Raw genomic sequence first — 25,000 nt, forward strand, 5'->3', positions numbered from 1 at the left:
AGCCTGGTTCTAATGTGCAAAACAGTAAATATGCGCAAGATCCCACACCATCTGGCCTTGCCTATCTATCCGGCCTCAACTCACACTGTCTCTTCCGTGTTCCAGAGCTTTCTTTCCATTCCTGCAATGCATCGACATCCCCTTTCCTTCCTGCCTTGGTGCATTTGCACCTGCTGTTTCCTCTGTCTGGCATGCTCTTCCCTTTGCCCTCCACCCAGTGTTGCACGGAGCTCTTCCTCATTCTTCAGATTCCAGCTGAATTGTTCTTCCTCAAAGGAGCCTTCTCTTAACTCCCTCCTTAACACTACATCAAATCTCCCTGTGTAGAGACTGCTAGTTTCCTCTCAAATATCAGGTCTTCCCTGGTTTTATCTGGGCACATGGCTTTATGCATGTAAAAACTACATTTCCCAGCCACCCTTGTGGCAGGAAGTAGCCACGTGACCAGATTCGGGCAAATGGAAGGCAAGGAAAAAGTAATAAGTGCAGTTTCTGGGTCCTGCCTTAAAAGGAAAGGTGTTTGCCCTTCACTTCTTATTTCCCACTTCTCACCGGCTAGACTCAGACCTGATGGTGGTAGTAAACTTGTTGAGGGTGGCAAAACAATAGAATGAATGTGGTTTGCATGAAGCAGAGCCAGTTGGCCAGGCCTGGGCCACTTACCAGACTATTATGTGAAAAAAGAATAGCATTCTTATTATTTTGATCAATGTTATGGCAGCTGAAAAGTTATCCTTGGTAATATGTAGCTTTTTTTTTTTTTTTGCTATGATAGCATCCTATACTTCTTTACACCCAGCTCATCAAAAATTTATTACTTGCTTTCTATGTGTTAGAATACCTTATACACTTTAAATCATGTAATTGCTTTTTATACATATTTAATTAATGTTCATCTCCTCCATTAAACTGTGAACTCCTTAAGAGTAGAGACTGTATCTGCTTTATTCACCTTTCTAGCTTTAGCACTTATCACATTTCTGAAATCAAGATGCATTTTATAATCTGCACCTGCCAGGCAGCAGCAAGGACTTTGTCATCCCTTCCCATGTGCACAGATTGGGTCACAGTTGTTCACGCTTTGTCATTTCGTTTGAGTTATGTCCACTGTTGATAGTACATGCCAGAAAATATAGGTGACATGAGGAGAAGTTGCTAATACTCTCAGAACAAAGGAAAGAAATTTCAACTTAAAAGAGTCTGGTGTGACCAATTTATGTGTTATGTTGGGTTAACAGTTAGGATGCTAAACTTCAATTTGTCATAAATTTCTTGCTGTCTTGAAACAGAAGCTGAGGAACTTCTAGTAAAATTTGATTTTGATTCAATTGAAGAAAAAAATGAAAGAATTTAGTCAAATTCTTATCAAAATTTGTAGCGTGTGTCTGCAGCATGGCAAAAAACCTAGAAACCACAGTAGAGCACTCTTTAAGACATACTATGGCACAGATAATCTTCATGATCCAGAGAATGAGATTGTGTGGAAAGACATGGGCCTCTGTGACTCTGATGCAGAAGCTGACTCATGGACTTGTGCTCTGGTAGCCAGGAGAAAGTAGCAAGAAGCTAGCACTCCTGCTGCAGCAACTTAAAAAAAAAAAAGACAAATAGCAAAAATCACATTTTAAAAAAGCATAAGAGAGTTGTGGAAACAAGAAGATAAAATTTCCAGAGTGGAAAGAGCCTTCCCTAGGTAAGCTGGTGGACACCAGGCTTCTTCTTCCCTTTGGGTATTTGGTCATCCAGTCATGACTGCAGGATTGGGACATGGCCTATGCAGGGACTTTGCTTGGGGAAAGAGAAAACAAGAGAGGTTTCAGTGGTTATTTTGGGGCTGGCACAACAAATTAGAAACTAAAGGACACCAAATATGAGGCTGATTTTCCCATATGGAAAACGATATATTTTAGGGTGATGTGACAGACTGAGAAGCTGGGCTAGATAGAAAGGTACAGTAAAATCTCACTGTGCTTAGGAGATGACGTCTTGCTAGAGAGAAGAGTTCTATCTCAAATATATGGAAAGTCTCCCCTTGAAGATGCTTGCCATATGTTGAGTCTATGTGTGGCAAGAGACTAAGGGCTAAGAGATCCTCTAAAAAGAAAATCTTTCATAACTGAGAAGACAGACAACTGCCAATCTCTCACCCAAAATACTATTCAAAGGGATAATGCTTGAGGGGCCAGAAAAATTGCAAAGATAATAGGACTTAATAAAATTGCAACTTCCCCCAGTTCAATCTATAATTGAGGTCATCAGTGCTTCACCTTATCTTCCAATAACAGGAAGGAGGGACTTTAACTGATTAAAGATGTCATCTGTCTGGGCATGATGGCTCACACCTGTAATCCCAACACTTTGGGAGGCCAAGGTGGGCAGATGACCTGAAGTCAGGAGTTCAAGACCAGCCTGGCCAACATGGTGAAATCCCATCTCTACTAAAAATATAAAAACGTTAGCTGGGTGTGGTGGTGGGTGCCAGTAATCCCGACTACTTGAGAGGCTGAGGCATAAGAATTGCTTGAACCCAGGAGGTGGAGATTGCAGGAAGCCAAGATTGCGCCACTGCACTCCAGCCTGGGGGATAGAGCAAGACCTTGTCTCAAAAAAAAAAAAAAAAAAAAAAAGAAGAAGAAGAGAGAGAGAATCAAAAGGATATTCTAGATTTCAAAATTAAGATACATGAAATTTAAAGCTTACTAGATTCAAGAGAATAAGGCAAGTCACAGACTAAGAGAAAATATGTGCAAAGACATATGTGATAAAGGACTGTTATCCAGAATACACAAATAACTCTTAAATTTCAACAATAAGAAAAATTGCAATAAATATACACACCTACTATGTATTCATAAAAATTAAAAAAAGAAAAAAATAACCCAATTTAAAAATGGGTAAAAATCCTGAATAAATGCCTCATGAAAAAAATATACAGCTGGCAAATAAGCATATAAAAAGTTAGTCAACATCATATGTCACTGGGGAACTGCAAATTAAAATGACAATGAAATATTCTATATCTCTATTAGAACAGCCAAAATGCAAAACACTAGTAACAGGAACTCTCATTCATCAATGGTGGGAAAGCAAAATAATACACCCACTTCATAAGACAGCTTGGCAGTTTCTTTCTTTCCTTTCTTGCTTTATTTATTTATTTATTTATTTATTTTGAGATGGAGTTTTGCTCTTGTTGCCCAGGCTGGAGTGCAATGGCATGATCTCTACTCACCAAAACCTCTGCCTCCCAGGTTGAAACAATTCTCCTGCCTCAGCCTCTGGAGTAGATGGGATTACAGGTGCCCACCACCATGCCCAGCTAATTTTTATATTTTTGGTAGAGATGGGGGTTTCACCATGTTGGCCAGGCAAGTCTCGAACTCCTGACCTCAGGTGATCTACCCGCCTCACCCTCCCAAACTGCTGGGATTACAGGTGTGAGCCACCACGGCCAGCTGTGCAAGACCATCTTTTTCTGAAAGAATTGTCCTTTGCCCATAGCCCCTACATAGCAGACCACATGACTCTTGCCAGAGCAAAGCCAGTGGGGCCAGAGGTGGAGCCCCTACCCAAGAGGTGCCCATCTGGGGGCTGAGTGTGTGGGATGGGTCAAATAAACAAGCTTTGGAGGGCTGGCTTTCACTCCTGCTCTCTCTACCAACTTTTTTTTTTCAGACTTTATTTCTTCAATTCCCACAGTCTCTCCTAAAGTGATTAAACTTGTAGGCCATGAATAGCAAGTTGGCCATACAACCGGATTATAACACAGCAATTGGATTTTAGGTACCAATGCTGTGTTCATGTAGGAGTGTAATTGGCTTCTTATTATTCTTAAAAGAGTTGGTGGGTACTTTGTGACTAAGTAGCCCACCTCCGAATGCCAGAGAGAGAGAGAGAGAGAGAGAGAGAGAGAGAGCGAGCGAGCGAGCACGTGAGCGCAGGTGGTCATCAGTCAAGCAGCCAACAAGTACTTCCAAGGCCTGCTGGGAACCAGATGATGTGAGGGTACTAAAGGTCCCCCACAGTCCCATGGAAGGAAAGGATGTAGATAGATGAATTGCTATACTTAAATATGGGTGCAGGATGAATTACAAAGTAAGATACAAACTCTCTGTGCCTTGCGGAGTCAGAAGAAAGATGCCATGAGCCGGCACAGCCCATGCAGGGCTCATTAAAAAAAAGGAGCTCACAAGATGGCAAAGAGAAGTAGAATAATGGCCAGCTGAGAGCGGATCAGCGCTAACAGGTCTCGCTAAGGGCACACTTTCTAGTTCCTGAGGGTGGAATGGCTGGACCTCACGGTCCTGACTTTATCTACAGTATTTCCCTTCTCTTGTGGGTTCTCACCCATTCTGGCTACCATCATCACATTGGCCCAACATGGAACTCCAAACTGACCTGAGTTCCTTTTGTTTTTAGGAGGGAGGAATTTGTTAACAGTCCCATAGGTTACCCAGCCCCTTTTCCTTGGGAGGAAGGCGGATGGGTTAGGTGGAGGCCTCTTTGTGAAGCCTACATCCCTCTATGAATGAGGCAGCAGGTGGCCATCAGTCAAGCTGCCAACGAGCACTTCCAAGGCCTGCTGGGAGCCAGATGTGACAATGGAGCTCACACTGGTTGCTGCTGCTGCTGCAGCACTTGGGGAGGCCGTGCTTTCCCTGCCTGTCACAGTTACCTGTGCTGTTATAACAAAATGCCCCAGACTGGGTCATTGATAAAGAACAGAACTTTATTGCTCACAGTAGTTCTGGAGGCTGGAAGTCCAGGTGCAAGGTGCCGCCAGTGTTGGGTGAGGACTTTCTCCACCGATGGCACCCTCTTATGGCAGCATCCTCCCATGGCGGAAGGCAGAAGGCAGAAAGGCAAAAAAGTCCTGGCCAGTTCTCTCCAGCCCTTTTATGAAGGCACTAATTCTATTCATGAGGGCTCCACCCTCATGATTTAATCACCTCCCGAACGTCCCATTTCTTAATACTAAACATTGGGTCTCAGATTCTAATATATGAATTTTGAGGGGACACATACATTCACACCGTAGCACTCCCCTAATCCTGGATTAGATGGATTCATGTTTGGCTGACAGAACCCGCTTTCTCCACTGTGTGCGCCGTACCTGCCTGGAGTGAGGCACCCAATTAGGTCTCAGGCCACAGGAGGTGGCTGTGTTAGTCTGTTTTCATACTGCTATAAAGAACTGCTCGAAACTGGGTAATTCAGAAAGGGAAGAGGTTTAATTGACTCACAGTTCCACATGACTGGGGAAGCCTCAGGAAACTTACGATCATGGTGGAAGGTGAAGGGGAAGCAAGGACATTCTTCACAAGGCAGCAGGAGGGAGAATGAACACAGGAGAAACTACCAAACACTATAAAAGCATCAGATCTCATGAGAACTCACTCACTATCACAAGAACAGCACGGGGGAACCATCCCCACGATTCAATCACCTCCACCTGGTCTCTCCTTTGACACGTGGGGATTATGGGGGTTATGGAGATATGGGGGATTACGATTCAAGATGAGACTCTGGGTGGGGACACAACCAAACTGTATCAGTGGCTTTAAAGCTTGATTTTATCTTATCTGCACCTTGTGCAACCCGTGTGCTCTGCAAACGGACGACTCATATAGAGGGGGAAAAACTTGTTATCATTTCCATCCTCAGGAACTAGAAAGTTTGCCCTTAGTGAGACCTGTTAGCACTGGTCCGCTCTCAGCTGGCCATTATTCTACTTCTCTTTGCCATCCTGTGAGCTCCTTTTCTAATGAGCCCTGCATGGGCTGTGCCAGCTCATGGCATCTTTCTTCTGACTCCGCAAGGCACAGAGAGTTTGCATCTTACTTTGTAATTCATCCTGCACCCATATTTAAGTATAGCAATTCATCTATCTACATCCTTTCCTTCCATGGGACTGTGGGGGACCTTTAGTACCCTCACATCCTCTGGCTCCCAGCAGGCCTTGGAAGTGCTTGTTGGCTGCTTGACTGATGACCACCTGCTCTCTCTCTCTCTCTGACAGGCATGTAGTGCGGAGGAGTGGCTGGACCTCACGGTCCTGACTTTATCCACAATATTTCCCTTCTCTTGTGGGTTCTTACTCATTCTTGCCAGCATCATTACATTGGCCCAAATGCGGCCAAATGACTCTTGTATACTTGAGACAAGACTGGAATGTTTCAATAAAAACTGAAACTGGGAAATAGACACACGGAGTTACACACAACTAGATAATCTGGCTAGTAATGTGCTGGAGTTCACTTACCTTCAGCTTGTGGCTCATCAGTGTCCCTCCCTCCCAGCTCCCTGTTGCTTTCTAGATGATGCATGACATTGTGATACCCACCATCGAGGAGGATGGGGACACAGGGGTCTGTGAAGTCATTCTGTACACTATTCTGGATACTCGAAGTATTTTTGAAAAGACTTAAAATGAGGAGTAAAAATACATTTTCAGACTTTCACCATCTAACACTTTTCTCCATTAACACTGACCTCACATGCACTAAATAACACTTAGAATGCCTTACCTAAAAAGTAACAAATAACTTGACTACTTGCTCTTTTTTTTTTTTTAGATGGAGTCTCACTCTGTCGCCCAGGCTGGGGTGCAGTGGTGCGATCTTAGCTCACTGCAAGCTCCGCCTCCTGGGTTCATATCTTTCTCCTGCCTCAGCCACCAGAGTAGCTGGGACTACAGGCACCCGCCACCATACCTGGCTAATTTTGTATTTTTAGTAGAGATGGGGTTTGACTGTGTTAGACAGGATGATCTCGATCTCCTGACCTCGTGATCTACCCGCCTTGGCCTCCCAAAATTCTGGGATTACAGGCATTAGCCACCACGCCCAGCCACTCATTCTTATATTTAAACTTTTTTTTCTTTTTTTTGAGACAAAGTCTTGCTCTGTCACCCAGGCTGGAGGGCAATGGCACAATCTCAGCTTACTGAAACTTCTACCGTCCAGGTTCAAATGATTTTCATGCCTCAGCCTCCTGAGTAGCTGGGATTACAGGTATGTGCCACCAATTGTTTGTATTTTTAGTAGCCAATTTCTTTGTATTTTTAGTGGAGATGGGGTTTCACCATGTTGGTCAGGCTGGTCTCAAGCTACTGGCCTCAAGCAATCTGCCCACCTCGGCCTCCCAAACTGCTGTAATTACAGGCACGAGCCACTGCACCTGGCCCTAAAAATTGATTCTTGCCTTGAATCAAGAATCATGGGAGCACACTAAGCTGTTTTTCAAAAGTAACGGCCAGGAAAGACATACCGTATTTATGGATTGAAAGATTCAACACAGTAAAGATGTTGCATCTGCCCATATTGATCTATAGATTTCATGTAATCCCTATCAAAATCTCAGCAAGGTTTTATGTATACATAGATAAGATGACTTTTAAATTTATAGGGAAAAGCCTTAAAAACAGTTAAAACAATCTTGAAAAGAGAATAAGGCAGGATAAATCACTCTATCTGACATTAAGACCTGCTACACAGCTACAGGAATTAGAAAGTGTGCTATTGGTGAAGGGCTATGTGCTATTGATGCATCGGTCAACGGAACAGAATAGAAAACCCAGAAACAGACCCACACAAATATGTTCAACAGATTTTCCAGAAAGGTGAGGAACAAATTCAATGCAGTGAAGATAACCTTCTCAACAAATGAAGCCGGAGCAATACGGGCATCCATAGGGTAAAAACGTGAACCTTAACCTCACACTTTACCAGAAATTAACTCAGAATGGATCACTGACTGAAATGGAAAACACAAAACCATAGAACTTTTGAGAAGATAGCAGAAAACCTTGGGCATTCAGGGCTAGGCAAAGAATTTTTACACTTGACTCATCTGGGAGGCTGGATACAGATGGAGGGTGGGAGCAGGACGTGCCGGGAGACTGGTTTGCTCAAGTCTTGGAGATCTTGCCTTCTCTTTCTTCAGGGTGGTACAGGTGCAATGAAGCATTTGCCCCTTTCTATTTCAAATGGAAAATTATACAACTACATGTCGTCTTCACTTTTTCCCATCTCCAGAACTCTAGGCTCTGCAGTGTTAGAATTCTTGGTCCCCAAGGGGGACACACTCATCTGGAAACCCAGCAAGGGGTGCACTGAATACACCTTATGACTGCTCCCTGGGCCCTTTGAGATCCTTGTGTCCAGGAACCAGCAGGTAAGAAAATGAGTGGCCATCTTGTCAGGGGCTGATATGTTTTGACTGTGTTCCACCCAAATCTCCTCCTGAATTGTAAGTCCCATAACCCCCATGTGTCATGGGAGGGACCAGATGGAGACAATTGAATCATGGGGTCGTTTCCCCCATCCTGTTCTCACGATAGTTTGTTCTTACAAGATCTGATGGTTTTATGGGGGCTTCCCCCTTCGCTGGGCACTCACTCATTCTCCTTCCTGCCACCCTGTGAAGAAGGATGTGTTTGCCTCCCCTTCCGCCATGATTGTGAGTTTCCTGAGGCCTCCCCTGCCATGCTGAACTGTGAGTCAATTAAACCTCTTTCCTTTATAAATTACCCAGTCTTGGGTAGTATCCTTGCAGCAACATGAGGACGGATTAATACAGGGGCAATTGACCTGGTCAGCAGGAGGCAGGGCTGCTTTCACACAAGGAGGGTAGAGAATAATATAGGTGGAGCTCAGGTGACTCACTTGGGCACCTCTTGGTACTTCTTACCCAACTGTCTGTAAGTGGACAAGCACAAGCAGCCCCAACCTGAAAAGGATGTGGTTACCAAGGGCTCAGACCCCCCAGGGATGAGGATTAGGATCATTCCATCGGGTAAGCCATTGAGACCAGTAGAAGAGGTAGCAGAGGGCAAGGAAAAGTTAGAATGAATAGTGAAGGAAGGAGATGATGAGTGTCAGTTGCAGCCTTGAGACTGGTGGCAGTAACAGGGGCTGTTTGTTCTATGAACTTCCTTCTTCGAAGCTTGCCTGCAGGGGGTCAGTGCAACTTCATAATAGCCATCCAAACTTATTAATCTTGTGTTTATCATTCCTTCAATGTTTCGAATGCGAATCATTGCACTAGTCAACATGCCATCCCATCTCACTGCTGGTGACAAGTTTAATAGTTGGGCAGCCACCTTGCACCAAAGGCTACCTATATATCATCTCCTTACCACCTCAGTATTGAGGGACCCAGTCCTCAAACCCCATCTTAGCTTTTTTTTTTTTGAGACAGTCTCACTCTGTTGTTCATGCTGGAGTGCAGTGGTATGATCTCAGCTCATTTCAACCTCTGCCTCCCAGATTCAAACAATTCTTGTGCCTCAGCCTCCCAGCATAACTGGAATTACAGGTGTGCACCACCACACCTGATTTTTGCATTTTTAGTAGAGATGGGGTTTTGCCACGTTGGCCAGGCTGGTCTTGAACTCCCAGCCTCAAGCAATCGCTCCCCTCGGCCTCCCAAAGTGCTGGGATTACAGGTGCAAGCCACTGTGCCCAGCCCCCATCTTAGCTTTTTGAGCAGCCTTTCTCAGAACACTTCTGGTGCCAACTACTGTTGGATCCTCTGGGAAGCAGACACCAAGACAGAGTCACGATTGCAAAAGCTTTATTGGGAAGACTGGTAAAATGAAAACAAAGGAAGTAGATGGAACAGGGAAAGTCTCTGGATCATAACGCAGACTAACAAGGTCTCTGTAGACCAACGGGCCACTCTGGAACAAAGACTGCAGGTTGGAGGAGTCCTGTATTGGGCAGAAATGAATAGGCCCTTGGGTCCCCACCTTGTTTAGTCAGTAGGCACAGGCTTCTCCAAGAAGAGGGCTTGAAACCAGTAGCAAACCCTTAGAGAATGAAAGGGGCTGTCATGAACCATGCTCTTCAAAGCTGCACAGTGAGTCCTTTCTGGAAGAGGGATCTAAACCTGCCTGCATCTCCACAGCTGCCATCTGAGGCACTTTTTACCCCCACTGGTTGTCAAATGATCCTTTATTGAAGTATTTTCCTTTGCGCTTAACAAGCTGGGCATTCCGCTGTATCATTGTTGATGTCATGAGGGTGGTGACCATCAACATGGCAGCCCACAGACGGTGCAGTCCCCAGGATCTCTTTAATTGTTCCAGAGAGTTCCCTAACTAAATATCGGAGCTGCATCTGTCAGGCAATGTTGACATTCTCATGAAATGATATTTTCATTGTGCTTAATGTTTTTCTGTTTCTTTCTGTCTCGTGGAGGTTCCTTGAGGGCTTTGATGATCAGGGCGGAGGCAGAAGGTACTACCTCAACCTGTGCCTGTCTGTTCTGAATGGTCAGTTTCACTGTAATCCTCAGATCCTTCAAGTCGCTGGTTGCCCTAACAATGTCATTACCAATGTGTTTTGGAGACAGACACAGGGGGTTGATCTTAGGGGCCAGCACAGACATGGCACCAACATCATTGCCGGTGCACCTCAGACTTTAGTCTCGTTGGGGTCAAACTTAGGGTGCGGGGTGGAGGTAGCTGGTGTTGGATGAACCTGGATTCAGGACGACCAAAAAAAGTTGCACACTGGCCTACTCTGAACTGAAAATTGAAAGCTGGGGCACCTTTTCTCATGGCAGACAAAGGCATAGCTGAGGAAGTCCAAATGCACAAGCACAGGCCTCGCCCCTGCTTGCATCACATCTGCTAATGCCCAGCTGGCTGGAGCAACTGAGATGACCTGCTGTAAAGCCAAGTTCAAGGAAGTACACTCTGCCCACCGTGAGGCCACGGCAAGAGGGGGTATGCAGCATGGCCGTGAAGCATGGGGACCAGTAATTAGATCCATACAGGATAAAGGTCCTTTGGAAACTACTGAGCTCTGGCCGCATTACTCACTCTCGTTACTATTACTATTATTAGTTACTACTATTATCACCTGTCCAGGAGACCAGGTACCCTAAGCCAAGTGGTGTCACAGGCAGCTCCCAGGAAAGAATCACTTGACTAAATGCCAAAGATCAGGTTTGGGATCTGCAATTCAAAACTGCAGTTCGGGGATAGAAAAGATTACACGTAGCACAAAACCACCACCACACTATCCTCCCAAAGCCCCTTCCAGGCAGCTCCAGGGCCAGCCCAGCAGATCAATAGCAATCTGGGGTGCTAGGGAGGGCGCCATCTGAGTAGTTCGGATGAACTGAACATGATGAGTTGCCGGCTGCTTCCTGAGTCCTTGGGGAAGCACACGCACCATCCACTTAGCGCTGGAGCCTGGCTGTTCTCCGGGCACTCCTACCCCATCTTCCTGGCGGGGCTTAGATGCTCCTGCCTCTTCCACCAGCAACTCTTGCCCTGCATGCTCCAGGGAGGATGGAGGCCTCCGGGCACCCCCAGGCCAGGAGATGCTGCCCAGAGGCCCTGGGGAAGCTCTTTCCCGGCCTCTGCTTCCTCTGCTTTCTGGTGACCTACGCCCTGGTGGGTGCTGTGCTCTTCTCTGCCGTTGAGGATGGCCAGGTCCTGGTGGCAGCAGATGATGGAGAATTTGAGAAGTTCTTGGAGGAGCTCTGCAGAATCTTGAACTGCAGTGAAACAGGTAGGTGCCTCACCGGGACAGGGTGGGCCTTTTCTCCGTGGTGGCAGCAGTCCCCTGAGAGCAGAGGGCTGCCTTCCAGGAGGCTGGGTCTGGGAGCTGCCTGCCTGGATCCTCCTCATGCCTGGGCACTTTAGGCGAGTAACTGGCTTTCTGAACCTCTGTTTTCTTCTTTGAAAAGTGGGGAGACTAACCACCTTTTGGGGTTGCTGTGAAGAATGCAGGAAAGGCCCTGAGCACCCAGGAGGTGCTCGGGAAAGACCAGCTCCCCTTCCTGTGTCTCAGCTCCCAGCCCCATCCAGACCAGCAGCCTCAGGGGAGGGTGGATTACTGGGAATTGGGTGGGGTGGGGTACGTGGGTGAGCAAATCTGGGCCTGGGGTTGGGGGGCTAAGTTGCTTCTCAGGACTATGTCTGCTTGACCCAGGATTCAGTTTGCAGGGATGAGAAGTTAGGAAACAACCCAAATTGGGTTTGAATCCCAGCGGGAGCACCAGCTCCCCCCCCCCCCCACTTCCTGTTTTAAAATCCTTTTCTGCTGTCTGGCTCAGGTGAGTGGGGAGGTGCTGTGAGAAGACCTGGGGGAGGGGCGGGGGTCCTGGCTCTTGTCCCGGCTGCTCTCCCAGCTTGCTCCGCAATCTGTGGAGGCAAAGCTTTATTCTCTTTGGGTCTCAGTCTGCGGGAGAGAAGGGGACCCCCAATCTCAGGCCTGGAGGTCACAGGGACCCTGTGAGAAGCAGAAGAGACAAGGAACATTCTGGCTCTTAGAAGACAGAAGGCACTTTATAGTGTCCTTATTGCATTTTCTTTGTATTTAGTCACTTGTTTCTACTCTGTGTTCCACAAAGGAAGCTTGTTATTATATTCAACAGAACAAGATAAAACAAGGGAGAGTAGATAAATGAAAGACAAATGAAACCAGACTCAAAGTCAGCAGAAGAACAGGGTGCAGGGAGCTCCCCCCCTCCCACTCTGGTGTGGGGGCTCCTTCAACATCCCCGACCTTGCTCTGGGAACAGGTGCGGCTCCCAGGAACAAGAGGCTGGTCCAGAGAGGCAGAGTACCCTGTCTGTGGAGGGTCCTACTCCCTGCATCCTTGCCAGACGGGAGCCAGCCTGCTCAGTGAACCTGGGAAACTGCTATCAAAGGGACACTGTACCATCGCAGGGTCTAGACTACCAGCAAGTTCAAGGCTTTCCAAGCCAGCAACACATCAGAATCACCCAGGGAGACTGCCTAGAGTACACATTCCCAGGCTCTTCTCCAAACCCACTTAATCAGGATCTCCAGGGCTGGGCTGGGAGTCTTCAAGTTTCCAGGATAAGCACGGTGGCTCACGCCCATAATCCTAGCATTTTGGGAGGCCAAAGTGGGAGAATCAGGCCTGCGCAACAAGGTGGGACCCTGTCTCTACAAAAAGTTTAAAAATTTAGCCAGATGAAGTGGCATGCACTTGTAGTCCCAGCTACTTGGGAGGCTGAGGCAGGAGGATCGCTTGAGCCTGCGAGTTTGAGGCTACAGTGAGCTGTGATTATGCCATTGCACTCCAGCCTGGATGACAGAGCCAGTCATGTCTCAAAAGTAAATAAGTAAAAATAAAGTTTATTGGGTGATTCCAATGCACAGCAGGGTATGGGAACGCAGAGCTGGTCCCACTCCATTTGGTACCGAGTTTCACTGGAGATTAAAATGTTCCATAAGGGTTAGTTGCATGTAGACCCTGTGGCAAACACTTCACACGTTCTCTCACCTAATCCTCACAAGAAGCCTATATGTTGGGTAGAAGTTGTCCCTCTTTTACAGATTAGGAAATTGAGGCCTTGGGAGGTTAAGCAATTTGTCTAAGTTCACAAACTAGAAAAATGGACCCAGGGACTTAACCCCATGTATTTGGATTCCAGAGCCTGAACCTTTCACCACCATCTCAGGCTGTCTCTCTGATGGGGAAACTGAGGCTCAGAAGGCAGCCTCTTGTCCACAGTTACAGAACTTGTCAAGGTCAGAGCTGGGTCTGGAATTGAGGTGCGTAGACTCCCAGGCTGGTGCCAGTTAAAAGGAGTAGTGACTTCCTGCTGCATGCCAGGCTCAGTGCCATTCTCTTCAGGCTGAACCAGAGTCTAGCAGGTGGCCTCTGGGGTCCCAAAGCCCACTGGCTGCCCAGGCCAATTGAGCCATTCAGGAACCTCTCTGGGAAACCAGGATTCCCAACCCTGCTATTAGCCCTGGAACCCATGTTTAGGAAGTCAAGTTTTCCCAGCCCTGGAGGAGACACTCACAGGTAGCTGGTGCCCAAAGATCACAGTATGATGGTATGATGATCAAACTCCATCAAGTTTTTATTTTTCTAGACACAGACTTGCTCTGTCACCCAGGCTGGAGTGCAGTGGCGCTATCTCAGCTCACTGCAACCTCCACTGTCCAGGTTCAAATGATTCTCCTGCCTCAGCCTCCCGAGTAGCTGGGACCACAGGTGTGTGCCACCAAGCCTGGCTAATTTTTGCATTTTTGGTCGAGACAGGGTCTCACCATGTTGAAAGGCTGGACTTGAACTCCTGACCTCAAATGATCCGCCCACCTTAGCCCTCCAAAATGTTGGAATTACAGGCATGAGCCATCATGCCTGGCAAACTCCATCAAGTGTAATAACCTCCAGGAGTGGGGATGATTTGCATCTGTGAAACAGCTTGCTTTTCCTAAAAGCCTTTTGCTTTTAGTACTTGAGAACCCTGTGTGAGAGGCAGAGCAGAAGTTATCTTCCTTTGAAAGATGAAAGAGGCGGGGTGTGGTGGCTCACGCCTGTAATCCCAGCACTTTGGGAGGCCGAGGGAGGTGGATCACGAGGTCAAGAGATTGAGACCATCCTGGCCAACATGGTGAAATTCCCTCCCAACTAAAAATACAAAAATTAGCTGGGCAGGGGTGTGGTGGTGCGCCCCTGTAGTCCCAGCTACTTGGGAGGCTGAGGCAGGAGAATTGCTTGAACCAGGGAGGCAGTGGTTGCAGTGAGCCAAGATCACACCACTGCACTCCAGCCTGGCAATAGAGCAAGACTCTTGTCTCAAACAAACAAACAAAAAAGATGAAAGAAATGGAGGTTCAGAAAATTAAAAGGCAAAGACTACACAGCAATGCCAGGGCTAAGCTCTGGCGGGACCCCCCATGGACCTCTTAGGTGCTTTTCTCACAGGGCTAAGTGGCCTCCTTATCTCCATGGGGAGCAAAGGCAGGAGCCAGGCTGCAGAAAGATTTTAAAGGAGGGCTTCAATCACCAAGCTTTGGTGTTGATACTGACCACAAGGCGAGGGGGCTGCTGGTCCTTGGGGAAGACTATCCCCCTTTCACCGGGGGCGGGGCTTGTCTTTACCAGCAGAACCTTTCCCTCAAACTCTTGGTCTTTCTCCAGTGGTGGAAGATAGGAAACAGGATCTCCAGGGGCATCTGCAGAAGGTGAAGCCTCAGTGGTTTAACAGGACCACAAACTGGTCCTTCCTGAGCTCGCTCTTTTTCTGCTGCACAGTGTTCAGCACCGTGGGTAAGTGCAAAGCCACAGTCCCCCTCACGGTGGCCCTGTGAAGGGTGGGCTTCTGGGTGGCAAAGGACACTGGAATTGGGGTGTGGAGATGGCCCTCCTCTGTCTTCTTCCCTCCCTTCCTCAAATCTATATTGCACACCTACAAATAGCAGCTGCGCTGGCCGACACTTTTGCACTGAAGATGCACCAGGCCCTGTTATAAGACCTTTATGCTGATTAGCTCCTCTAATCCTCACCATGAGGTGGGTGCTGTTATTGTTCCCATACTCCAGCAGGTCCGTCAATTTTCAAAAAGTCACACCGTTCATGTGCGTTTGAACCCAGCCACTTGGGTCTAGACCCAGCACCCTGTTCCCTCTCTGTATGCATCACTTTCTATGCACCTGGCACATAGAAACTGGGAGGGAGATGCTTCCCCACCCTTATGGGCAAAATGTTGGTTTAGTGGCCCCTTTGAGGACATGACCACTGTGGCTGGAGGGCAGAGAATGGTCAGGAGAGTGGTGGGGGATGCTGCAGCAGAGCTAGACCTCCTGGGCTGGGGGTGTGATGCCGCTGGGTCAGCAGTTAACTAAGGTGCCTCTGGTGATTAAGGGCTCACTCTGAGCTGGCTGGCCCAGCCCCAGCTTCCCTTCTGGTGGGGCCAGGTTGCAGGGGCCAAACCAGGCCTGGCAGGAGCCTCCCCTGCCTGGGCAGGGGTCACAGGAGGTGATGGAGCTGCCCTCAGCCACAGGGCCGGAGCCCTTGGGTCAGAGTCCCCACCAGGAGCGCAGCCCGTCACTCAGCCCCTGCCCTTCTCAGCTGGCAAAAGGGACTGCGGGCCCTCTCCTTCAAGAGAGCAAGTGCTCATCCCTAGGAGGGCCTGGCCCACAGGGGTTGCAGAGAATGGATGGGGCCCCTCATGCTGAAGGTCAGGGTGGAGCACAGTGGCCAGCCTGGGTCGAAGCTGTGTAATCTCCAGCAAGGGACGTCGCCCCTCTGAGCCTTTTACTGGGACCCGTAAGCACTTCTAGACCTGCCTCTCAGGGTTGGCTGATGGCTATGCATGTAAGTGGCAGCCAGGATGCCTTCAGCAGTGACAAACAGAAAACCCAACTCAGCTGGCTTAAACTTCAAGGAGAATGTCGCCTTCCAAGTCAGAAGTCCAGTATGAGAACGGCTCTAGGCTGATACGCAGCTCATGCCCAGTTCCCATTTGCAGTCACGGCACTGGGCATCAGGTTTTCTCCATCCCTCTGCCCACTGGGCCACATGAGGCCACCAAGGTCCACATCCCATCCGAGCATCACTGTGTCTTATACAGAAAGGGGGGCTGTCTCTCTGCATGGTTCATCAGCAGCGAAGATGTCTTCCCGGCAGTCTCCCACTGGGCCTCCCAGCCACCTCTGTGCTGGTCCCAGGCAGGGGGACTGGAGCACCAGGATGACTAAGACTAATCGGATCTGCTCCTAAATCAGCTGGGGGAGCAGTGGGTCTGCAGGGAAGAAAGGAGGGAATGGCTGCTGGGTGGGGAACCGGTGTCTGCTGCACCCAGCTTCAGAAATAGACAGCCCCCATGTGGTCTCTCCCGTTCGCCTGAAGGTTTTTTTTTTTTTTTTTTTTTTTTTTTTGAGGTGGAGCCCTGCTCTGTCACCCAGGCTGGAGTGCAGTGGCACAATCTCGGCTCACTGCAACCTCCACTTCCCTGGTTCAAGTGATTCTTGTGTCTCAGCCCCCAAGTAGCTGGGATTACAGGTGTGCACCACCACACTCAGCTAATTTTAGTATTTTTTACTAGAGATGGGGTTTCACCATGTTGGTCAGGCTGGTCTTGAACTCCTGACCTCAGGTGATCTGCCGGCCTCGGCCTCCCAAAATGCTGAGGTGCTGTACAAAGGGGCTAGAAGCTATTAAGTTTACTTTGTCTTTTTGTTTTCCTTAAGCTTTTTTTTGTTTTGAGAGTCTTGCTCCGTTGCCCAGGCTGGAGTGCAATGGTGCCATCTCTGCTCACTACCACCTCAGGCTCCCAGGTTCAAGCAATTCTCTTGCCTCAGTCTTCCAAGTAGCTCGGATTACAGGCACCTGCCATCATGCCTGGAATTTTTTTTTTTTTTTTTGAGACAGAGTTTTGCTCTTGTTGCCCAGGCTGGAGTGCGATGGCGCAATCTCGGCTCACTGCAATCTCTACCTCCCGAGTTCAAGCAATTTTGCTGTCTCAGTCTCCCGAGTAGCTGACTATGTCATGCTAATGGCAAAAATACGGCTAATTTTTATATTTTTAGTAGAGATGGGGCTTCATCATATCCATCAGGGTGGTCTTGAACTCCTGACATCAGGTGATCCGTCCGCCTCGGCCTTCCAAAGTGCTGGGATTACAGGCATGAGCCACCGTACCAGGCCATGCCTGGCTAATTTTTGCATTTTTGTAGAAACAGGATTTCACCATGTTGGCCAGGCTGGTCTTGAACTCCTGACCTCAGGTGATCCACCTGCCTCAGCCTCTCAAAGCACTGGGATTATAGGCATGCTCCACCATGCCCAGCCTCCTCAAGAATTTAGATTGGTCCAGGTGCCCTGGCTTATGCCTATAATCCCAGCACTTTGGGAGGATGAGGTGAGAGTTGGAGACCAGTCTGGGAAATACAATGAGACCTCGTCTCTACAAAAAATTAAAAAATCATTTGGGAGTGGTGTTGTGCACCTGTAGTCCCTGCTACTCAGGAGGCTGAGGTGGGAGCATCACTTGAACCCTGGAGGTTGAGGCTGCAGTGAGCCATGATCATGCCACTGCATTCCAGCCTGGGAGGCAAGAGTTGGCCTGATGGCAGAGTCTGTCTCTGGCAGAGTCTGTCTCAAACAAGCAAACAAACCCGAAAAAACCTTAGATGCATCTGAGGCAGGATTTCTCAACCTCAGCACTATCAGCCTCTTGCATGGGATAATTCTCTGTGGAGGAGGCTCCTGTGCAATGTAGGATGTTGAGCAGCATCTCTGGCCTCCACCCACCAGATGCAATAGCACTTTCCCCACTGTCCCCACCCATTATGGCAGCCACAAGTCTCCAGGCATTGCCAAATTTCCCTTGGGGGACAAAATTGCCCCCGTGGAGAACTGATCTATTGCAATCGTTGTCAAAATGTGGTCCCTGAGTAACATCGATATCACTGGGAAACTTGTTAGAAATGCAAATTAATTCTCAGGAGCCATTCTAGACCTACTGAGCCAGACACCATGGCTGTGGGGCCCAGCAATCTGTAGTTTAGAAAGTCCTCCATATGATTCTGATGTGTGCTAATGTTTGAGAAGCATGCCCTGGCTGCATGTCAGAGTCACCTGCAGAGCTTTTGCAAGCTCCCATGTGCAGACCCTGCCCTAGACCAAACAATTAGAATCCCTAGGGACCAGGCCCAGGCATCAGTATTTTCCAGGGCCCTCCAGGTGATTCTAGTGGAAGTCTAGGCTGTGAGTCACTGATCTAATGGAAATGCATTAGCTTGGCTTAAATTCCAAGAAGGTCATGCTACTGCCTATTGTACAAGTCAATTAGGACATCATGCCGCCCAGAAATTACAACTAGAAGAGGATGTTGGAGAGTGTTCCGCACTGTCCATAATCAATAATGGTGTTTGAAAGTCCCTCTGGTAATACTGCTTCCTGCCCTGCATCTCTGGATCATCTGAAATGCACCTGGCCTTAATGCTAAGAACAGGATACCTGACAGGTGTGAGGTCAGTCAATCCCCAGTCATTCCCAACTGGGTCAGCCCTCTTGGATTAGAAAGGAAAGTGCATGGGCTATTAAGTACTTACAGGCTAAGTACAGTGAACTGATTGTATCAAAATATACGAATGCATTCTAAGAAATAATGAGTTCCATTATGCATTTCGGCATTCAGTAATTAGGATAGTTAATACATTCCATTTGTAGGGGTTGTGTGCTCTCTGAGACCTGCTTCCTTGAAACATTTTCAGGAATGTGACATATTGCATATTTTGGATTGCAAAAGTATCTCACCCAGAGGCAGCCAGAAAGGCTTTGTTTATAATCCTGTAAACCCACCTTCACCAAGGACAGCCGTTTATTCCGGTGGATTCACAGTGCCTGCTCTGTGCTCAAATCCCAGCTCCTTTCAGACACTCCAATCCAAACCATCCTCCTGTCTTGAGATTTCTGCCAAAATTGTCTAGCCAGTCTCTACAGGTCTCTCCTCTCAGCTCCTGCCTTAGCCAAAGCCCCCTTCATCTCTCACCTGGGCAGGAACCATAGCCTCCCCACTTATCTTCCTGTGTCCATCTGAAGCCCTCCAGTTTACTGTTTGTGATGCAGTCAGGATGATCTTTTCAAGATGCAAACCAAGTCAGGAGTGGTGGCTCACTCCTGTAGTAAGCCCAGCACTTTGCAGGGCTGAGGTGGGCAGATCACTTGAGGTCAGGAGTTCGAGATCAGCCTGGCCAACATGGTGAAACCTCATCTCTACTAAAAATCCAAAAATTAGCCAGGCATGGTGGTACGCCTATGGTCCCAGCTACTCAGGAGGTTGAGGCAGGAGAATCGCTTGAACCCAGGAGGTGGAGGTTGCAGTGAGCCAAGGTCACGCCTCTTCACTCCAGCCAGGGCAAAAGAGCAAGATCCCATCTTAAAAAAAAAAAAGATGCAAACCTGATTTTGTTTCCTGTGGCTGCTGTAATAAATTTCCACAAACTCAGTGGCTTGAAGCAATAGAAATTTATTCTGTCAAGATCTGGAGGCCAGAAGTTTGAAATCAGTTTTACTGATTTCAAAAATCAAGGTATTGGCAGAGCCATGCTCCCTCTGAGGCTCTAGGGGAGGACCCTTCCTTGGCAGCTTCTGGTGGCTGCCAGCATCCCCTGGCTTGTGGCCACATCACTCTGGTCTCTGCCTCTGAGGTCATATTACCTCCTCTTCTCTGTGTGTAAAATATCTTGCTCAGGCTCTCCCTTATCAGGACACTTGTAATGATACCTAGGGCCACACACACAATCCAGGATAACTTCCTCATCTCGAGATCCTTAATCACATCTACAAAGACTCACTTTCCAAATACGGCAGCACTGACAGATTCCAGGAATTAAGACTTGGCTATATTTGGGGGCTGTCATTTTTCAGCCTTCCACACTGATCAAGGCGCTCCCCCATCTGCCATGGAAGCCGTTAGATGCTGCCTACCTCCCGGCCTCACCTTGCTCCCCTCCCCTACCTCCCTGTACACTAGCCACACTGGCCTTCTCTTGGTTCCTTAAACCTGGGTGACAGCTATACTCAGAGTGACATCTTGGTGAAAAATTAGAAAACCATATCCCTTGCTAGGCAGACACAGCCCAGTGCTGTGAGCCCTGAGCTCTGAGCTCTGAGCTTGGTAAGTGCACAGAGGCTAGGTTTCAGCTCCCAGTCACCCCCTTGGTATATGTGCAGTACACAAGTTGCCCCACTGTCACTGTATGGATAGTCCTTTGTCAAACCTGCCATAGGGTCTTTGCACAGGCTGCTTCCTCTCTCTTCACCTGGGTAGTTCTTGGCCCCCTGCCAACATCAGCTCAAAAATCCCCTCACAGGAAAAATCTTTCCTGGGCCCAAATCCAGGATGGGTGCCTTGTGGTTGTTTTTTGTTTTGGTTTGTTTTTTGTTTTCTTTTGAGCCAGGGTCTTGCCCTGTCGCCCCAGCTGGAGTGCAGTAGCACGATCTCAGCTCACTGCAACCTCCACCTCCTGGGTTCAAGTGATTCTCGTGCCTCAGCCTCCCAAGTAGCTGGGATTACAGGTATGCACCATCACACCTGGCCAATTTTTGTATTTTTAGTAGACACAGGGTTTCACCATGTTGGCCAGGCTGGTCTTGAACTCCTGACCTCAAATGATCAGGAACCTTGGCCCCCAAAGTGCTGGGATTACAGGCATGAGCCGTCGTGCCCAGCCCAGGATAGGTGCCTTTGTTCTAATCATTCATGGTCTGCTTTTTCACTTCCTGTTATTTATCTCCATTTGTAATTCCATACCCATTAGTGTGATTTTTAAAATTAATGTCTGCCTCTCTTACCAAACCAGAGGCTCAGAGGGGTCATATCCCATATCCATTTTGCTCAGCACTATGCCCCCAGTGCATGCGGTAAGCACTCAATAATGAATGAATGAATGCATGCATGCAAATACACAGTTAACTGACACTGCCATCGAATGGTACCTAGTGGAACCAGCCAGAGTGGCATGGAGTGCTCTGGGATAGATGCAAACTGATGAGACTGTTTCAGGGCCACAGCTCCCTCCCGTACTTGGGACTCTGGTGAGGGTGGGCAACCTGAATGCCCACCTGCTCTTGGAGGGCAGAGCCTGAGGCCAAAGTGTGCCACAGGGAGCTGCACTTCTGGAGGAAGTTGGGGCTTAGCCAGCTGAGGAGTTGCCTTCAGATTAATGTACATAATTGGGCTGGGTTTTTCTGTATTAATCATCCTTTATGACATCAAAATTAAACACAGGCATTAAATATAAAAGTTTTGTCCTCTGCTTGTTGAAGTCATTGATGCTTGCCTGCTCCAGCAGATCTAGCCACCTGTACTGTGGGGTTTGAGGTCTGTCTGCTCCCGCCCCTCTGTTGGTGCAAGGGGAGGGGAGGGACTCCCGACGGGGATGGAGACCTCAGCCCATCCCTTCCTTTGTTTTGCTGCCGGGTTCTCTCTGATTGAATGGTCCTGTCCCTGGATGCTCCTGAGGGTGACAGCACTGGTTGGGGACCTGAGAGTCCTGTGGATTTGATCCCAGCTCCACTGCGTATCACGTGTATGCTCACGGGCAAGCTACTTCGTTTCTCTGTGCTTCAGTTTCCCCACCTGTGAATGGTGATAACAATACCTCCCTATGAAGGCTGACTGACACCCAGCCCACAGGAAGTGCTCACTAGGCAGCTAAGGTCTGGAGGGTGAAGACACCAGTTATCAGTTGCACACTGTGTGTCAAGCACGGGCCTCATGTAATCCTCCCAGCTAGTCAATATGCAAAGTAGGCATTGTCATCCCCATCTTACAGATGAAACCTGAAAATGTGAGCAGTCAAGTAATTTTTTTTTTTTTTTTTTTGAGACAGAGTCTCGCTCTGTCACCCAGGCCGGAGTGCAGTGGCCGGATCTCAGCTCACTGCAAGCTCCGCCTCCCGGGTTTACGCCATTCTCCTGCCTCAGCCTCCTGAGTAGCTGGGACTACAGGCGCCTGCCACCTCGCCCGGCTAGTTTTTTGTATTTTTTAGTAGAGACGGGGTTTCACCGGATTAGCCAGGATGGTCTCGGCCTCCCAAAGTGCTGGAATTACAGACTTGAGCCACCGCGCCCCGCCGCAGTCAAGTAATATTATCATAAATAGCAGAGCTGGGATTCAAAGCAAGGTCAGTCAGAACCTAGATGCTGGGAGGCTAATTGCTTCAGTAGGAACATGTTTGTCTAATCTGCTAAGCAACAAATAGCTCTGAGGGCAATTGTATTTTACTCATCTTCCATCTTTGTTTTTCCTAATACTATACACACTGCTGAGCACACCGTGGGGACACAATAAGTGCCTCTTACATAGAAACAAATAGCCCAGTCCTCTTATGGAGGACAGGAGTGGCTTTTTTTTTTTTTTTTTTTAAGATGGAGTCTTGCTCTCATCCCCCAGGCTGGAGTGCAATGGCACAATCTCGGCTCATTGCAACCTCCACCTCCCAGCTTCAAGTGATTCTCCTGCCTCAACCTCCTGAGTAGATGGGACTACAGGCGCCCGCCACCACGCCTAATTTTTGTATTTTTAGTAGAGACGGGGTTTCACCGTATTGGCCAGACTGGTCTCCAACTCCTGACCTCAGGTAATCTGCCCACCTTGGCTTCCCAAAGTGCTGGGATTACAGGCATGAACCACCACACCTGGCCAAGGGCAGCTTCTTAAAAGCCAGCACCTTCACAGAGAATAAAAGTGGCATTGGATATGATTACAAAGCCATCCATCCTCTCTCACTTGTATTCATCCTGTCCTTCCAGGTCAGCTGAGGCCTTCCTTCAGGGGGTGCTCAGAAATGGCCAGAGCAGAATCAAAGGCAATCTGTCCACCCCAAACCTGTGCTGGTCCCCTGCCAAGGACATTTCAAGTCAAAGACCTGGATATCAGTTGCTCCTCATCCTAAAAGGAAGCTGGGTTTCACTCCTTTCCCTCCCAGCAAAGCAGGCCTAATGCCAGACCAGTGGCTGAATGCTTTGAGATGAGTATTTTCAAAAACATTGTGTAAAATGTCATGCCAAGGAGGGGAAATGGCAGAAGGTCTCTTTAAAGCTTTTTGGGGGGGAAAAGGGAAGGGGCCAGATGCAAACTCTAAGTCCATCTTCTTTTTCAGGCTATGGCTACATCTACCCCGTCACCAGGCTTGGCAAGTACTTGTGCATGCTCTATGCTCTCTTTGGTATCCCCCTGATGTTCCTCGTTCTCACGGACACAGGTGACATCCTGGCAACCATCTTAACCACATCTTATAATCGGTTCCGAAAATTCCCTTTCTTTACCCGCCCCCTCTCCAAGTGGTGCCCCCAATCTCTCTTCAAGAAAAAACCAGAACCCAAGCCTGCAGATGAAGCGGTCCCTCAGATCATCATCGGTGCTGAAGAGCTTCCAGGCCCCAAACTTGGCACATGTCCTTCACGCCCAAGCTGCAGCATGGAGCTGTTTGAGAGATCTCATGCGCGAGAGAAACAGAACACACTGCAACTTCCCCCACAAGCCATGGAGAGGAGTAACTCGTGTCCTGAACTGGTGTTGGGGAGACTCTCATCCTCCATCATCAGCAACCTGGATGAAGCTGGACAGCAGGTGGAGAGGCTGGACATCCCTCTCCCTATCATTGCCCTTATTGTTTTTGCCTACATTTCCTGTGCAGCCGCCATCCTCCCCTTCTGGGAGACACAGTTGGATTTTGAGAATGCCTTCTATTTCTGCTTTGTCACGCTGACCACCATTGGGTTTGGGGATACTGTTTTAGAACACCCTAACTTCTTCCTGTTCTTCTCCATTTATATCATCATTGGAATGGAGATTGTGTTCATTGCTTTCAAGTTGGTGCAAAACAGGCTGATTGACATATACAAAAATGTTATGCTATTCTTTGCAAAAGGGAAGTTTTACCACCTTGTTAAAAAGTGAAGGGTTCATTATCTCTCAGATGACAGACACTGGCTGAGCTGGTTTTCTTGTGTTGTCTTTCAGGGTCATGTAGCCTGTCACCTGAGACCCTGAGTCTTGGAGGCAAATCCCTTATGAGAGCCGAGTTCATTCTTGAGGCCCTGCAGAAATTTAGCCAATGCCCTTTGTGTCAGGGCATTAGGAAAAAAACTATCACCATTCCCCAAAGTCCAATTAATGTATCTGTCCTCCTTTTTTAAACGCACCACCTCATGTAGATGAAGCAACCTTATGGATGCCACTGCTTTTCTTGAAATATGAGAAACAAAACACCTTTATTCTTGGAAGTTGTACTTTCAGTTAAATTAAAATCTTCCTGAGCTGTTCTTTGTTACCCAAAAAAGAACTAGTGTGAACATCCTCTTTTCTTGAATGACTGCATGAGTGCATGTAAGACCAGCCCAATCCCAGCCCCTGTAAAATACATAGATGTTGGGTGTCACCAAAATGGTAAAGTAGAAGCAATCTGGCTTCACTGCCCCCCATAGAAAACCAACAACAACGATCTAGTGCCAAGATGATAAACACCAATATCCCAGAACTCAAAACTGAGGCTTTGACAAATCCTGGGGCCACAGAAAAGTGAAAAACTGTGAGCAGAAGGTAGTAAAATGGACTCCTCTGTAACATCTCTTCCCCAAACTGTAAGTCACCAGGCAGAAAAGTTCCCTGGACATTTCTACACTGGAAAAAGTGAGATCAAGGCAGCCAGCCAACTTCATCATCTTGACTACCTATTCAGGAAAGTATTCCTGCCTCAACC

The 25,000-nt window shown here is 48.0% G+C and overlaps 1 protein-coding gene across 1 annotated transcript; it reads left to right on the plus strand.

Annotated features, from left to right (window-relative positions):
* The first annotated feature begins 10,763 nt into the window (after positions 1 to 10,763).
* On the plus strand, positions 10,764 to 24,626 carry KCNK18 (potassium two pore domain channel subfamily K member 18). Its single transcript, XM_007964221.3, has 3 exons — positions 10,764 to 11,525; positions 14,925 to 15,053; positions 23,399 to 24,626. The coding sequence occupies exons 1-3, from the start codon at positions 11,252 to 11,254 to the stop codon at positions 24,196 to 24,198; spliced, it is 1,203 nt and encodes a 400-aa protein (XP_007962412.2). The 5' UTR covers positions 10,764 to 11,251; the 3' UTR covers positions 24,199 to 24,626.
* The last annotated feature ends 374 nt before the right edge of the window (positions 24,627 to 25,000 follow it).

Source organism: Chlorocebus sabaeus, chromosome 9 (assembly GCF_047675955.1).
Source record: "Chlorocebus sabaeus isolate Y175 chromosome 9, mChlSab1.0.hap1, whole genome shotgun sequence".
In the NCBI taxonomy this organism is placed as follows: Eukaryota; Metazoa; Chordata; class Mammalia; order Primates; family Cercopithecidae; genus Chlorocebus; species Chlorocebus sabaeus.

What these genes read in the sequence shown, in the direction of transcription:
- KCNK18 (XM_007964221.3), top strand. Translation starts at nt 11,252, where the DNA reads ATGCTCCTGCCTCTTCCACCAGCAACTCTTGCCCTGCATGCTCCAGGG. An exon ending in CTTGAACTGCAGTGAAACAG is followed by an intron (nt 11,526 to 14,924) that starts GTAGGTGCCTCA and finishes GTCTTTCTCCAG; the next exon opens with TGGTGGAAGATAGGAAACAG. An exon ending in CACAGTGTTCAGCACCGTGG is followed by an intron (nt 15,054 to 23,398) that starts GTAAGTGCAAAG and finishes CTTCTTTTTCAG; the next exon opens with GCTATGGCTACATCTACCCC.